At 46.3% G+C, this 15,922-nt stretch overlaps 1 protein-coding gene across 5 annotated transcripts in view; it reads right to left on the reverse strand.

The window, feature by feature from the left end:
• WDFY4 (WDFY family member 4) overlaps positions 1-15,922 on the reverse strand; it is a 268,674-nt gene that overhangs the window by 146,940 nt on the left and 105,812 nt on the right. For all 5 annotated transcript variants that reach the window (XM_013063131.2, XM_004765845.3, XM_004765846.3 and 2 more), the window contains exons 25-32: positions 14,902-14,975; positions 12,502-12,663; positions 11,804-11,895; positions 9,408-9,507; positions 6,615-6,820; positions 5,628-5,797; positions 3,407-3,532; positions 459-623 (exon numbers count right to left, since the gene is read on the reverse strand). In XM_013063131.2, the coding sequence (XP_012918585.1) occupies positions 459-623; positions 3,407-3,532; positions 5,628-5,797; positions 6,615-6,820; positions 9,408-9,507; positions 11,804-11,895; positions 12,502-12,663; positions 14,902-14,975 (1,095 nt within the window). The remainder of the gene's footprint in view (positions 1-458; positions 624-3,406; positions 3,533-5,627; positions 5,798-6,614; positions 6,821-9,407; positions 9,508-11,803; positions 11,896-12,501; positions 12,664-14,901; positions 14,976-15,922) is intronic.

A 15,922-nucleotide genomic window follows, 5' to 3' on the forward strand; every position in this document is an offset into this window, starting at 1 on the left:
TCTGGCTCTAAGCTGGGCCTCAGCAAACCCTCTGACTGCAAAGAGTCCCGGGCCTGCAAACAGGATGAGAGGCGTGATCCCCAAAGATAGGACACTTCGTATTCCATGTCTCCTGTCAGGGGTGTGGGCCACTGGTTTCCTGGGATGGAATTTGTTGGCTCACATTAGCAGCGTGAATATTCCATACAGAACTGGACTTGGTCCGCCATCAAATTTCTCATTACTGAGATTCCGGACCACTCCAAAAATTACTGAATCTCAGAGCTGAAGGACGACTCAAGCTGCATCTCAGCCAAGAAAAGGAAAATTACCCAAGTTGTTTACTTAATGTTTCAGCCAAGTTGCCTTAAAATGCATTTTAATTTGGGGTGGGGTTAAGGAGGACTGTTACCCTTTGGTCTTGAAGCATGATAATGCTCACCCCTGCTCTCACTGGGCAGGGCAGTGAAATGTCCTACCTTGTGGGTCCCCAGAGGGAAGGTGACTGCAGCCAACGTCTGGAGGAACTCCGGGGCTCGCCAGGCAGGATCCTGGGGGTAGGTGCTGTGCACACAGCCAAGGAAATGCAGCACGCTGGCAGGGAATGACTGTTCCCAGGCGTCATCTCCAGAGCCTCCTGGGGGCTGAAGGCACACTTCATGAGAGGCTGAGCATGGGAATGTGGCTGGCGACTGCAGGGGAGCCAGAGGATCTGAAATCGAAGGCTTTCTGAGATAGTCAGCAGGACACCTAAATTGTAGACACCTAAGTCTGTGGGTTAGCCCAGGATACTAGTCACCAGTTGGGGAAGGGGTTAATATGTGCAGGCATTGTTACAGGGCTTCACACACATTCCTCTTCTCCCCTCACGACCACTCTCTACATTTACACCTATTTTACAGATGGGAAGACAGAGGCACAGAGAGGTCGGGTAGCTTGCCAAAGGTTACCCAACAGATAAGTGACAAAGCCAGGAACTGAACCCAGGCAATCTGGCTGTAATGTGTGTGTGTGTGTGTGTGTGTGTGTGTGTGTGTGTGTGAGAGAGAGAGAGAGAGAGAGAGAGAGAGATTATGCTAAGAAAGTACAGATCACAATTTTTTCTCCTTTTAAAAACAAAAATGTATTTAATTTTTATGATATACTCTTTTAACATGTAATTAGGTGTTTTTTTCTTTTAGCCACTTACCTATGATGAATTGCACCAATAGATTTCTTGCATTTTTGCAAAGAGCTCACTGAGTCCCTCTGTTAATCTCTCAGTGCACTTCCTTATTCTGTTTATAAATATTTTACTTATGATTTTGAGTGCATATTTATAAATAATAGTGGGCTGCAGTTTTCTTTTTGTTTTATGTTTGTCAGGTTTTGTTATCAGTATTATGATAAAAAAATACTCTTCTCCTTTCTTTTTATTCAAGAAGATGTTAAATCCATAATTCTTGTATTATTTAAGTTGCTCTTATGAAACTCTTGGGCTCCATTTTTTTTTCATTATTGCCTTGTTTAGAATCTCAAATGTCTCTTTGATCTTGTTTAGGTAATATTTTATTCAGTTTGCATAAATGGCCTTTTTAAATTCATTTAATTTTCTGTATGATTATTTCTCCCTTCTCTTCTGTATGTGTAACCCATGCTCTCTTTACCCCACACCCTCTGACTACATAAGGAGCTGAGGACTTGTGGGTTGATTTAAACAACCAACTTTGGATATATCTCCCGATTATTTTCCTGTCTAGTTCTAAGATTCTAATATTTGGCATCTTCATTTTTTTGTTGCTGTTGCTTTCTAGAATTAATGTGATTGCAGTTTTAAAGACCTCTTGACTCATATTTCGTGAATGTGGTTAGACTTTTTGTTTTTTATTATTGTTATACACTTCATTTTGTTATGTCCTAGTCAGAGCATGTGAACTGTATACTTTCCTTCTTTGGAAAGCTTACTCATGGTTCCATTACAGACCTAATGTTCAATTAATTTCGGAGTTGGGTGCCTGAAAAAATACGTATCTCCAGTTTGCAGCATAAAGAGTTTGTTACCCTTCTAACCAGTAAAGGTTATTTTGAAAAAGCAAAAAAAAAAAAAAAAATTGAATAACATGAAAGCAGGTAAAACAAAGAAAACGTATAGTCTGCTGAGAGGAGTAAAAAAATAATAATAATTATTATTATTATTATAAGACCAAACATTTACATTATAATGTCAAACATAAAATGGCTATCTGGGGAATTACAGATGTGACACTTAAACTGGGTCAAAAGCAAAGACCCCATAGCTGGGGCTGTGAGGACTGCGCTGGGGACTCCCATACAGGATGGTGGGACGTAGATTAGATGTAGGGACGTGTATGTATAATGTCTAATGCAACTTTCCTGAGAAGTGCATCCAAAAGAAAACACATGAAGGTCACTGACTGACCCACTATCCAAAATCCAGAATTCACACTAAGGAGAATATCAAACTACAGAGAAAGGATATCTGCTCAAGAAAGTTCTTTACAGAGTTTTTATAACAATGAACATTCTGAAAAACAACATAAATTTCCATGTACAAATATAGATAATTCCCAACAACGTGTTGAGAAAAAAAGGCAAGAGGGGTTTATGTGGCCCCTCTGTAAGGCTACGGTATAATCCTAGGTGTCTGGAAGAACATTCCCCTGAGGTTCACAGCGGTTATCTCTGCATGGGTGTGTTTCAAGTGATTTTTACTTTCTATCTTCCTCTTTGGTTAAAGTTGTAAAGGTAAACATGCATTGTCTTATAGAAGCGATAAGGTTTCCCCACACAGAATGAAGCCTCCAGTCACCATTGGGGTCTATAGAATGAAGTCAGAAGTTTTCAGCCTCCCATGCAAATTCTTGTTGATCTGGCTCACAGTTACTCCCATTCACAGGGGGACTTCACCCCTCACACTTGCCTCCATGTCAAAAATAACCTCTCCACCTGCCTCTTGAGGACCCTGAAGTCCTGAGTTAATGGCTCTCCATGTCACGTATGTGGTTGGTGGCATCTGTCTTCTCTAACAGGTTTCTACCTCACAGCTTACCCATGTGTGAGGCCCACTTGTCATGGCGGAGGTGAGCTTCTTGAGGAAAGAGGCCCCTTTCCACCTCCTACCAGTCCCCTGAAGCTCCTGACCTAAAGCAGTTGCTCAGAAATGTTCCCCTAACTGAAAGCATTAAATCTCCCAGTGAGAAACTCAAATATGTAAACAAATGGAAAATAGATGTTCTCTGGCAAGAGTGCGTAAACTCTACTGAGGACATTTAGGCTGGGGAACCCACCTGGCCTCTTCTACCAAGCATTCTGAATAACACTTGTTAATTATCAGCAAGGGAAACTGCTGGAAAAAGTCAAGGTGACTCTTCAAGATTTGTCTTCCCATCAGAACCTCCTCATGAAATGTGGGGGGGATGGGTCTCACCTGGCTCATGGTGGCTTTCAGCATTTCCAGGAGCAGCAGGACACCTTCAGTGCACAGCCCAGCCCGGAGGATTTCTTCATTGTGGTGCTTCTGCAGGAGCCACTGGAGCATGGCATCCAGGCTATCCTGAAAGAGGGGGCAGGGGCTATAGAGAGACCACTGGAGGCACACCAAGGGGACCGGCTTTCCAGCCAGCACACTGTATTTTCCAGAGGGCCTGAGTGGGAAAGGCAAACAGCACAGTAGCTGTGCAGACAGCCTAGGTGGCTGGTCCATGTGGAGAACGTCAGCCCGCTTGGTGGTGCATAAGGGAAGTACATGGCTCCGAGAAGATGCTGCTAACCCACCAGTGATTCACCTTGACTTCAGCTCTTCCATTTGGTTTGCGATCCCAATCGACTGTCATGAATTTTTGTAAGTGAGACTACAGAGGACATAAGAAGAGTTCAAAGGCTTTGAGGAAGGTGCCGAGTGTAGCAGAGGGAACACAGGGCTTGGCTACCAGGGCGCTCTGACTTTGCCTCTTTAAAAGTTGGGCTTATGCAAGCTCTGAAGCCTCTTGGAAACTCAGTTTCCTCCTCTATAAAATGAAAATTACATTCTCTTCCCCATGGGATGGTTATAAATATCAAGTGAAATAAAATATGTAAAACATCCTGACATTGAGGAGATGTTTGTTCCCTATGATACGTTCCTGAAGAAACAGAAATACACGGTTTCGGTGAACTTAGCACAGCATATTAAGAATTTTATTTTGAAGTGTGGATCTCTAATACTATTAGCATATATCAAGATTTAGATAGGTCAAATATAAGGATGTCAAGAGAGGTAGATTTTCTGGCCTTCAGTTTACAGAGCCAAGCCCCTCCCCCACTTTCAATTCAGGGCAGTTTAACTCCACTCAGTTGAGACTGAGAAACAATTTTCTGAATCTGCTATTTGTCAGGCACCCAGGAAGGTGAGTAAGAAGTAGGGTCTGCACCTGAGGAGCTCAGTAGCTGAAGAGAGAGGAAATCACATAACAATGTCAGTGCCACTGACAGGAAATGCTAAGGCACATGGGATAGAATGAGTCCCCCTGTCCAGGGATCTGAGCAGGAGGCGGAATCTGAGCTGAGTGATGAGAGTCCATCCACCCCCTCAGCAGGCAGGGGACATGGGAGTAAGAGCTCGTTAAAGGCACAGGGGAGGCAAGCACACAGCAGCTGGTCTTACTGGAGAGGTGACTAAGGAGGCTCACAGCACCAAGGGTGGGCAAGGGAACAAAGTGGGTTGGAGAGAAAAGTGAGGGCCCCAGTGGCAGAGGGCCCTGATGCCGGCTGTGGAGTCGGAACCCCATCCATCAGGGGAGCTCATGAAGCCTTGGATGTGGTGCAAATGAATGAGTGAAGGGCTGTTTGGTGAGAAGCTATACCTAGTTAAGTGTAGGCTCCTCTCCGGAGAAATTTGGCTAAAGCAGGACAGAGGAGGATAAGTAAGACAGCAGTTGGTCAAGAGTGGGTGTCAAGGGGGCAGCTTCTGCATTTAGGTGGAGACACAGGTCACGTATTTATGGTCTATGAGGAAAGAGTCCGTAGAAAGGGAGGGGCTGGAAATACAGGAGAAAGGGTTAACCCCTGGTCGCTCAGGAAAGGGGTGGAAGGAATCCATCAGCCTTTGCCAGCGACAATAGAGAGAAGGTGATGAAGAGGGTCATGGCATAAATAGGTGGTAGAAAGTGGGGTGTCAAGACAATGCCCTTCCGGGATCCTCCACTCCCACTGTGAGGTGAGTCATCTGAGCACAGAGCAGCTTTGGGGGGGAGACTTGATAGCATATATGGCTGACACTAAAATGCAGGGGAACTGAGGGGTCTGGCTAAGGTAAAGAGACATGCTTTTTCAAAAGGCATAACCCGAGGCTCTAATTCTGCGGTGGCAGCATTCACCTCCCCGTGTCACTCCCATCATCATGTGACTTCTCTAGCCATGCCCAAAAGGAGAAAGACTTAAAACCCAGACCTGCTGTCAGGGAGGGTGGGAGGCAGAGGCCCAGGAGCTCAGGGGATCTGAAGAACTAGCCAAGGGGGTAGCAGTGCGAGGCAAGGAAGTGGGTCAAACGCAACACAAGTTGGAGGATGTGGATGGAGGCAGGGGTAGAGAATCTTAAGGAAGTGCCTTGGTCACATGGGATCATAAAAGCAGGTGGGTCACTCCATCCCGGGGGCACTCCAAGAACCTACTTTGGGCCCATCCGTCAGCTCTGTAAGTGGCGTCTGCAGGAAGAAGGTGGACACAATGAGGTAGACTTCTGGAATATGCACATGGTGGCCCAGAAAGTCCTTCAGGACGCGGAACCCAGGAAGCAGGCAGGGGCTCTGGTCAGGCGTGGGGGTCTGGCTCTTCAGGTTATCTGTTGATCAGGTGGAAGGGGCACAAAATCGAATTGAGAACAACTGCTATTGCTTCTGGTCAAGGTGGGAATAGGGCAAAGGAATTCCCTGCCACCTACCCATCCCACAGAAATGCCAGATAGAAAGATATGTCATACGTGCACGGGCATAAGAAAGTATTCAAAAGAGTTCCTTTTCCTATTCCTGACATACACATTCCTTCCTTCCTTCATTTATTCAAAAACAGATACTTATTTGGTGCCTACTATCTTAGAGGCAGTAGGGCAACTTTATACTAAACAATAGGGACATAGCATTTCAACAAAATATACAGAACCCCAGACCCTCACCAAGTACTTAGAATGTAGCAAGAGGGAGGGACATTAAGGAATTAAATACCTAAACGAATAGATGCTTGTGAATTGTGACAAGAACCATTAAAAAAAAAAAAAGCAATATAACAGAGGTGCCCTAATTCAGGTGGAACCCTCCTCTCCTGGAGGAAGCGACATTTGAACTGAGACTAGAAGATGGACCCACACTAGCCAGGAGAGCCTTCCCAGTGTTGTGGGCTGGGAGAAACATCTCAGGAAGAGGAAAAGGGCTAAGGAACTTTTGAGGAATAAAAGGAAGCCCCCAGCATCTGGAAAGCAGTGAGGACAAAAGAGGATCCTGACCAGGAAGTAGGAAGCGACTGGGGCTTATGGGGTTCAGGGGTCAAGGTGATCCTACTGCAAGAGCTGTGAAGGCCCCAAGCAGGAAGGAGCCTGGCAGGTCCTCACTCGCAGCCTAGGATGAGGTGGGAGAAGAACCTCCTGGAGAAGGCTGCACACTCACCTATCACAATGTCCACACCCTCCGAGCTGCGCTCCACCCAGGATCCTGCACACAGGCCATCTTTAAATCGCCCGCGGAGGGAGGGGCTTGCCAAAAAGTGCAGCAACAGTTTCAACCCCAGCACGGTGGTGCTGTGATGCACGTGGCCCTGCATGAGGAGCAGGAACCAGTCAGGCCCCAGGCTCAGAAACATCTCTTCCTTTGTCCTGCAGGGTTCAATAAATGCAGTAAATTATCTTAGTTTGTGAGCAAAGATCACATCCAGAAGATACAAATAATGTCCAGCCTCCCTTGTCACCAAGGAGAGGAAAATTAAGGTTAACTTGGCTATTACTTAGTGAAGTACATGTTATATTTTTAAAGGATGGTAAAATAAAATGCTGGCAAGGTTGCTGTTAAATGGCTGAATATGTTTATTAAAGGCTGAAGTGTAAGCTGGCTAAATCTTTTCAGTGCAATTGGAAACTGTATCAACAAATGAATAAATGGGCAGGTTCTCGATAGCCCTACTCCGCTAGTACTCCTACTTAGTGGGTCTGACTAGCCACTCATCTAATTACATCAATACAGTCACATAAAACACATAATGGTTGGTTAACTCCCTTTTCAAATACACAGGTCAAAATTAATCTCAACGGAATAGTCCAATATTTATGCATATTTATGAATTTAAGCAAAATACATGTTTAAGTGTCACATTCAAAAATGAATTTTAAAATGATGAGTTTAAGGGGCACCTGGGTGGCTCAGATGGTTAAGCATCTGCCTTCGGCTCAGGTCATGATCCCAGGGTCCTGGGATCGAGTCCCACATTGGGCTCCCAGCTCTGCAGGGAGTCTGCTTCTCACTCCCTCTCTGTTCCCCCTGCTTGTGCTCTCTCTCTCTCTCTCTCCCTTTCTCTCTCCCTCTCTGTCAAATAAATAAATAAATAATAAAATCTTAAAATGATGAGTTTGGAGAATACAAACTTGCTAGAAGGGACTGGAGGATAGGGAGGTAGGCAACCAATCCTCAGGGGTAACAGCTCAGCAAAGGACTCTGCCTCCTGGGAACCAGAGTTGGGCCCATCTTTACGGGGCAATGTTGTCAGTGCCAGCTACTAGATTAGGGAGCGAGGCTGTGGCCACCAGACTAGGAGTCAAGAAACTGTCCTCACTTCTATCCCTGCCTCTTTTGACTAACTGGATAACTTTGGCAGGGCTCTTGATGAGCTATGGTCATTTTTCTTGATGTTGATAATGGTGGTGATGATGACTGTGGTAATGATGATGATAATGATGGTGTTGGTGATGATGGTGGGAAAGATAATAATAACAAGGGTAATGGTGGTGATGCTAATGATGGTAATGATGATGGTGATGATGATAGTGGTGATGATGATGGTAGTGGTGAGAATAGTGGTAATAATAATGATGGCGGTGATAATGATGGTGGTGGTGGTGATGATGGTGGGAAAGATAAAAATAATGAGGGTGATGGTGGTGATGGTGATGATGGTGGTGATGATGATGATGGTGGTGATGATGGTGGTGATGATAATGATGGTAATGATGATGATGATGGTGATGATGGTAGTAGTGATGATGGTGGTAGTGGTGATAATAGTGGGGATGATAATGATAATGATGGCGGTGATGATGATGGTGGTGGTGACGATAATGATGGTGGCGATGGTGGTGATGATGATGGTGAGGATAATGATGTTGAGATTATGATGGCCATTGCAGTTAGCTTATGTAATATTTATAGTATCTCAGATACTGTGCTTAGGGCTAGCCACATATTAACTTCCTTCTTTAGCAGGCACTAATTTTATCCTCAGATAAATGAGCAAAAGAGGGCATAGAAGGTTTAACTAACCTCCCCAGGGTCTCTGGAGGCAAAGCTGGGCTTTGAACCCAGGAGGTCTAGAGATCAGAGTCCCAGTGCTTAAGCGCTACACTACATTCTCATTCAAAAAGATGAAAAAGGAAAGAGTTGGACTAGCTCACCTACAGGGCAACTTCCAGTTCTACCATCCTTAGAGTCTAGGAATGCAGACCTTTTAAGCACTGCCTGCAAGGCTATTTTACTGAAGGGTGATTCCCTACCCCATTCCTATGTCCCCCAAATACATACACATGAAAATGTCAACTCAGCAGCAGCAAGGATCTGGACTAACTTCTTCAGCACTGCATTCTCAGAGTGAGGAACAGTGTCTGGCACACAGTAGGTACTCAACAAATAGTTGTTGAATGAATGAATGAATGAATGCATGAATGAATGACATAAAGCAGGCAGTTGGGGGAGAGAGTTAATGGGATTTTATGGTTACACATTGTTTCAGAAGTTAATTGAAGGCAGATACTTCTTTTTCCAACTTGGAAAAATAACTAAAAAACTGACAGTAAATAGCAGAAGAATTTGGCAAGCCATTTCCTTGATAGATGTTATTTAGGCTAACCATTTCTCTATTCTACTGTCTGCCAAGTACAGGACATCAAAATCAGTACTTGTCACAACTGCCAAAACAATAACAATTACACTATAGCAATGGCGACAAAAAGAGCTTATTGTCATTATACCAAATCTGTTCTGAGTTACTCATGCCCATTGCACATTTGCATCAGAATATCTCAGGGCAAGGTCTGCTTTATTGAGTGGAGAGAATATAATTTTTTTTCTGACTGGTGCAGGAAACACACTGCAGAAAAACAACTCGGAGATGCTAAACTTTTCATTAAGAAAAGGTTTTAATACTGCACCCTGTAGGAGGCAAGCTCAGGCCAAATCACTCTTCCTGGAGCTACTTACTCAGAGGACAGATGAAGTTGGGAGGAAGATATTACGCTGAACAGCATCTCCAGCAACTGGTTTCTGAGCCAGATTGTCTTTCCAGATGTTTGGCTTCCAGCTACAAAAAAGGAAATTCAGATTTGAGAGAAAACGGATGTAAAGAGACATAATATTTGCCGCAGTAAGCAATCGTATTCACCAAACACTTAGTTCACTCAGGAATTTAGCCATGGATGAGACTCAAAGTTTGGCATTCGAATCTAGAGTTCTATGCAATGCTTAAAAAGAATTTCAGGAAAGGTTCCTTAAGTTCCCTTTAACTGAAGATGTTTTTGATGCTTCCCATCACCCCCCCCCCAAAATCCTAAAAAATTAGGTCAAATTTATCTTCTAGTAGAAAAATGTTTTTTTCCCATTATCATAGGCTGCAACATTTCTTGACCACCTACTACATGCTGGGCACTACAGGAGGCACTGGGAACAGAGTGGTGGAGATTTTTAGTACTTAATCTCAATTCCTCTTCTCAATGCTTTTCCAAGCTAGGCCTTCAGCATGCCGATGTCACACTAAAGACAGAGTTTGAATTGCAGAGTCCAGAATGAAGTCCATATAAGAAGGAGGGGTGACTTCCCTGACTTCCCTATGACCCTGCAATTGCACTCCTGGGTATTTACCCCAAAGATACAGATGTCGTGAAAAGAAGGGCCACCTGTACCCCAATGTTTATAGCAGCAATGGCCACAGTCGCCAAACTGTGGAAAGAACCAAGATGCCCTTCAACGGACGAATGGATAAGGAAGATGTGGTCCATATACACTATGGAGTATTATGCCTCCATCAGAAAGGATGAATACCCAACTTTTGTAGCAACATGGACAGGACTGGAAGAGATTATGCTGAATGAAATAAGTCAAGCAGAGAGAGCCAATTATCATATGGTTTCACTTATTTGTGGAGTATAACAAATAGCATGGAGGACAAGGGGAGTTAGAGAGGAGAAGGGAGTTGGGGAAATTGGAAGGGGAGGTGAATCATGAGAGACTATGGACTCTGAAAAACAATCTGAGGGGTTTGAAGTGGCGTGGGGGTGGGAGGTTGGGGTACCAGGTGGTGGGTATTATAGAGGGCACGGATTGCATGGAGCACTGGGTGTGGTGAAAAAATAATGAATACTGTGATGCTGAAAATAAAAATTAAAAAAAAAAGAAGGAGGGGTGACTAAATAAGCTTACTTTTGTCCCATTATCCATTCATTCATTCACTCCCTTGGTTAGCCAGTTATTTTACAAACCAATTCAGGGCACACAAACCATGCTGCAGAAATAGGACTGATGAGGCAGCTTGAAGAAGTGGGGTCCGATTTCTCTCTACTTGGATTCTGTCCCCAAAAGTCTTAATCTCCCTGAGCCTCCATTTCCTCATTTAGAAAATGGGAATAGTAATTCCTACTATTCGGGTTTGACCTAAGGAAAAGAGATTTTTCCAGATCAAGTAACACTTTCCAATAGAATCTTTTGCAAAAAAAAAAAAAAAGTTTTATATCTCCCCTGTCTGATACAGTAACCACTAGCCTCATGTGATTAGCAAGTACTTGGAATGTCACTACTATGACCAAGGAACTGAACTTTTAATTGTATTTAACTTCTATCAATTAAAATAAGTTTAAGTGGCCACATGTGGCTAGAGGCTTCTATGTTGGACAGCATAGATCTGGAGGGCCCAGGACAAAGTGGTCAGTGACTATTCCCTTCACACCTCCTCTAGCAGAAGGAGCATGACATAGCTCTTGTTCTGTGCCTGGTTGGGAAGAAAGAGCCTTAAAGAAACAAATCACAAGAGTGTGCATTAGAGTAGGCCCAACAGTTTTATAAGCAAAGGAGGTGACTTAACTGGCTTGATGAGACCAGAGAGGCATTTCTGCCTCCAGTGGGTGAAGGAGGGACTGGGGTGAACTGGGGTGAACAGGGTGACTGCCAAGGGAACAGCACAGACAAAGCATGGCTGGAGGGCAGATCATCATACACTAGGATGTGCAGGGCCTTCAGAGCGCTGAAGTTGGGGCTCATCAGGGGAGGAAGGGTAGGAGAGATTCAACCAAGAAGGTAGCAGGAACTGGATCATAAAGGATCCCATCTGTTGACCTATAGCGAACCAAGTTTTATCCTAGAGGTCTTGGAAGCCACTCCAGGTTGTGAAGGAAGAATATGCAATTTGATGTGATTGCAACCCTACTCACAAAAACTATGACCTCACAAGCCTGTACTTGGGAACAACTGCTCAGTTGTGGGTATCTTCCCCTTCCTTTGACTCAACCCTTCCCTCTACGAAATGGCCCCATGAGAGGTGGCTCTCAAGGGGTGCCATAAGGTTCATTCCCTGCCTTCAGACTGGTGTCTGAGAAAGGTCTTCTCACCAGGCACCGAGGAATCCAGGCCCCCATCCACACAGATCTGCCTCTCGTTCACCGAAGAAGGCTTGAGGGTGTACACAACAAACAGTCCGATTCTTAATGCAGAGAGAGAAGGATACTTTGAATGGTGAGCTCAACCCATGCTTGCTCAACACATATACAAGTTTTGTACCCAGATCCACCCAAATCAGTTTCAAGGGAGGGTATGAGGGGAATCATGTTATTCTGTGATCAATGCAGTATTTCCATAGACCTCTAAAATCTGTCCGGATTCATCAGAGCAGTTAGCTCTGGCTCTGCCAGATCAACAAAACAGATAGTGATGAGGATGGGAAGGGATAAATACCAGGTCAGCTGGGACTGTCCTTTGGGAAATCTGCAAATAGCAGACCTGTTGGGTTAATGGCTGATGAGGATGACTGTGCTCATGGAAATTCTCGAATCATTGGCGTAATAAGTGTGTCTGAGCACCAGGGAGCAGTGAGCACATAGTCCTGCTGGGAGTCTAGCAGACCCGCCCCTTTCCTCAACTCTCTGCCCTGAACAGAACTTCTAGAAGGTTCTAAGGAAATGGAATCTGCCACTACACTGAAGGGTAATGTTGCTGGGTTGAGTGTGGTCAGGAAAGAACTGGGGCCTATATTCCGCTGTGAAATAGTCCCAAACCCCTGCCTGTCCCCCTGGGAAGCCTGGCACAGTACCTGAGCAAGTCCTGGATGCTGAAGTGGCCCCTCAGCTGACAGCCCAAGATGGCAATGATGGTGGGGATCTTGGAGAAGGTGAGGCCCGGCTCATTGAAGAGGAAGACAAGCTTGGGTATAAGCTGGGCCTGGTGAGCAATCTCAGCATTCCGGGGTCCTTCCCTGTGAGCCCAGGAGTAGAGGCAGTAAAAGCTTTTACTGGAATGAACCAAATTTGCTGTGTTTCTGCTGAAAAGGTTTCCTAGGCTGGGCTTGCTCTGTGGCCCTCTGACTCCAGTGCTCTCTTGGCAACTCATCAAAATGCTGTCAGACACCCATTGAATATGTGTCTGCCAAGTGCCAGAGCTGCTCAGGGATGAGCCTCCCGTGCCCTTCCACCCCCGGAAACTGCCTTCAAAGACAACCCCAGTTATTGACTTTTAAGTTCTAAGCCTCAGGGAAAACTAATGCCGGTCTCAGAAAACTCAGAAGGAAGACAGCAGACTCCGTGTGACCGCGGAGCACTTCCCAACAGCACGGAGCCCTGGGCGAGTCTGTCTGGGTGTGTGCTCTTCCTGCTCGCCCCAAACCACAAAGTGGATGAACGCCACTGAGAGTCAAAGGGGAGAAAGACAGAATTCAAGCATCTGCATCCTCCTTCTTAGAAAAATCACAAATTCAATTTCCAGTAAATTCGACTCCCCCCAAAGAAAACAGCTCCCAGGGTAAATGTCCATCTTGTAGAAACCAGTAAAGAAAGAAAGTGGGAAAGGGAAAAAGAAAGATGAAGGAGGGGGCAGTGGGGTGGGTGGCTCCTTCTCGAGCTGTCTTTTCAGGACTGATAGCATGAACTCTGCCAGGCTCCACATCCCCGATACATACAGGGGCAGCACCAGGCCCGTTCTGTGTGTGGTCTGTATGCATCCACCTGCCAGGGAGAATGTGCAGGCTCCGGCTGTGTTTGGTGCTTTCTTATCACAGCACTGAGCAGCCTGTTTGTCTGTATTCCTTCTCCACAAGACTGTCCTGTGGTTCTGGAACTTCCAGCATGAAGAACTGGGTATGAAATGGAACGGGTTTGCAGCAGATACCCAGGGAGTGGCTGAGTGAAAAAAGGGTCACAAATCTATTCAAAACATCGAAGGCATTACTGATAAGCTGAAACAGCCCTCTGTGAGGAGGCAGGTGGCCGTGGGGGTGACCGGCCTGACAGGTAAGGAAGGAGTTGGGGTGTGAGGGTGGATTTCCTGCCTCCCTTCTCCTTTATTCTGATCCCAGGGACTGGGACCTCCCATGTTCTAACTCCCCTCCGTCCTTTGCAGAGGTGAAGTCATGCTTCGGTCAGGCCACGGGACCCAAGATGGCCCACTGAGACCCCATCCTATTGCTGAGACAAAAAGGAAAAAAGAAGCCCTCTGTGCTACCTCTGTGGGCCGAGGATTTGCTCTGAGGAGCTGCCCGGAGGCCATCTTGCCGTCTGCCCACATGATGCCAGCATGGAAGATAAGCGTGGACAAGACGGGTGACAGGTCTCAGATGAACCAGTGTGAACGCCACCCAGCCACATGTGAAGATCTGCCCCCGCCCAACCTATGAGCCAATAAAATCCCCTTTCTCAACCTTCCTTTTGCTCTCCCTCCTCCCTTCCTTTTTTCTTCCCTTCCTTCCCTCCATAAGTTGGTTTGAGTTGTATTTCTACCACTTGCAACCAAAAGAGCCCTGAACAATCGGAAAAGTGACTCAGAAGAGTCCGTTAGAGGGAAAATAGGTTGGGAGGTAAATGGGACACAGAGAAGTGTTTCTGTTTGTTGAGCCCCTGAGCGTGTGCTAGTTAGAGCTGGAGAGTCCCCTCCTGGGCCCAAATCCACCAGGGGAGAGACCTGCCTTACATACATGAGCCAGTGGGAAGGACACTGCCAAAGACTGAATGTCTGTATCCCCCCAGGATTCGTATGCTGAAACCAAACTGTCGACGTGATAGTATTTGGAGGCATGGTCTTGTGGAGGTAAACAGGTCACAATAGTGGGGCCCTTATGATGGGATGAGTGCCTTTATAAAAGAGATCCCGGGGAACTCCCTCGCCCCTCCCACCAGGTGACATTATAGTGAGAAGACTGCCCTTAACCAGGAAGCAGGACCCTCACCAGACACAAAATCTGCCAGGGCCTTGATGTTGGATTTCCAGCCCCTGGAACTTAGAGAAATCAGTCTCTGTCGTTTATACACCATCATGCCTATCATATTTTGTTACAGCAGCTCACATGGTCTGAGACAGACATGCTGCCCGCCGGGAACTCAGAGCTCTGGAAATGGGAGAAGGCCGTGGCTGCTGAGCCCCTAGCCTGTCCTGCAACCCTCAGTTCCCCGTCTCAGCATGAAGCCATCAGTTCTAGCCCCCACCCTGCCAAAACTGGGCCTACCTTGGTGATCGAAGGATTTCTGCAAGGTGGGAAAAGAGGGAGAGCTCCAGGCTGTCCGCGGTGTTTGTCCAGAGCTGGAGAAAACAAGCACACAGTGAAGCCAAGACGCACGTGAGAAGGGACTCCGGGCAGGGTATGCATGTACAGCCCTGCACCTGGTCTCCTTAGGCTTGAAACCACTAACGCCATTTAGCAGCTCAGGAATCAGTGCAGCTCTCCCAACACCTACAACTTAGAGGCTGCCTTTCCCAGGGGAAAGCTCAGACATGGTTCCTCTCTCCCCTATCTTTGCTGTTGCCCGGTGCTTCAGTGCAAGTCTGGATGGGAACCAAGGACACCTGCTGTACCCTGTGCCTGGCCCTCAGCCCTGCAGCCCCTCTTGCCAGGTACAGCTCACCCTCACTGGAGCCTGGAAGGCAAGTGTCAGTCTTCCCAAGGTAGAGATGAGGAAACAGAGCCTGAGACAGACCCACAGAGGGACAGGTCCCTTTCACCACCAGCAAGCGGTAGGACTGGAATCAGAAGCTGAGTCTTGCCTGTCTGGTTTGATGCTTCCAGACAGAGGCTACCAGATGCTATCAGAGTGGTTTGTGACCACCCACCCAAGTTGTGCACGTATCACCTTCCTCAGCTCCCACCTCCGTGAAACCCTCACGACCCACTGCGAGCTGCACACCAAAGGGAAGGCACTCAGATTCCTAGAGTGAACTTTATCGCTCAGGTTGTTTCCATTCACAGTGAACAAAACACAGCTGCTGACCGTCCGGCCGGGGCAGAGTGGATGGCATGCCTTTGTGCCTTGTGCCTTGAGGCAGCACTACTCTTTCTTATTTCCAAATCCTGACACTTCCTAGGGCCAAGAAGGAGAAGGTTCTGACATGGGATTGGAAGAGTGCACTCACAGGGCAGCTCAAAGAGCTCACACTTATAAAAGAGACTGTTTGCTAGAGGCAAAAACTGCCCTGCGAAGTCCTAAAATGCTATCATTGTCTGCATGTAGTAGCTACGAAGAGTGAGGCTC

Source organism: Mustela putorius, unplaced genomic scaffold (assembly GCF_011764305.1).
Source record: "Mustela putorius furo isolate JIRA1106 unplaced genomic scaffold, ASM1176430v1.1 tig00003909_pilon_pilon_pilon, whole genome shotgun sequence".
In the NCBI taxonomy this organism is placed as follows: Eukaryota; Metazoa; Chordata; class Mammalia; order Carnivora; family Mustelidae; genus Mustela; species Mustela putorius.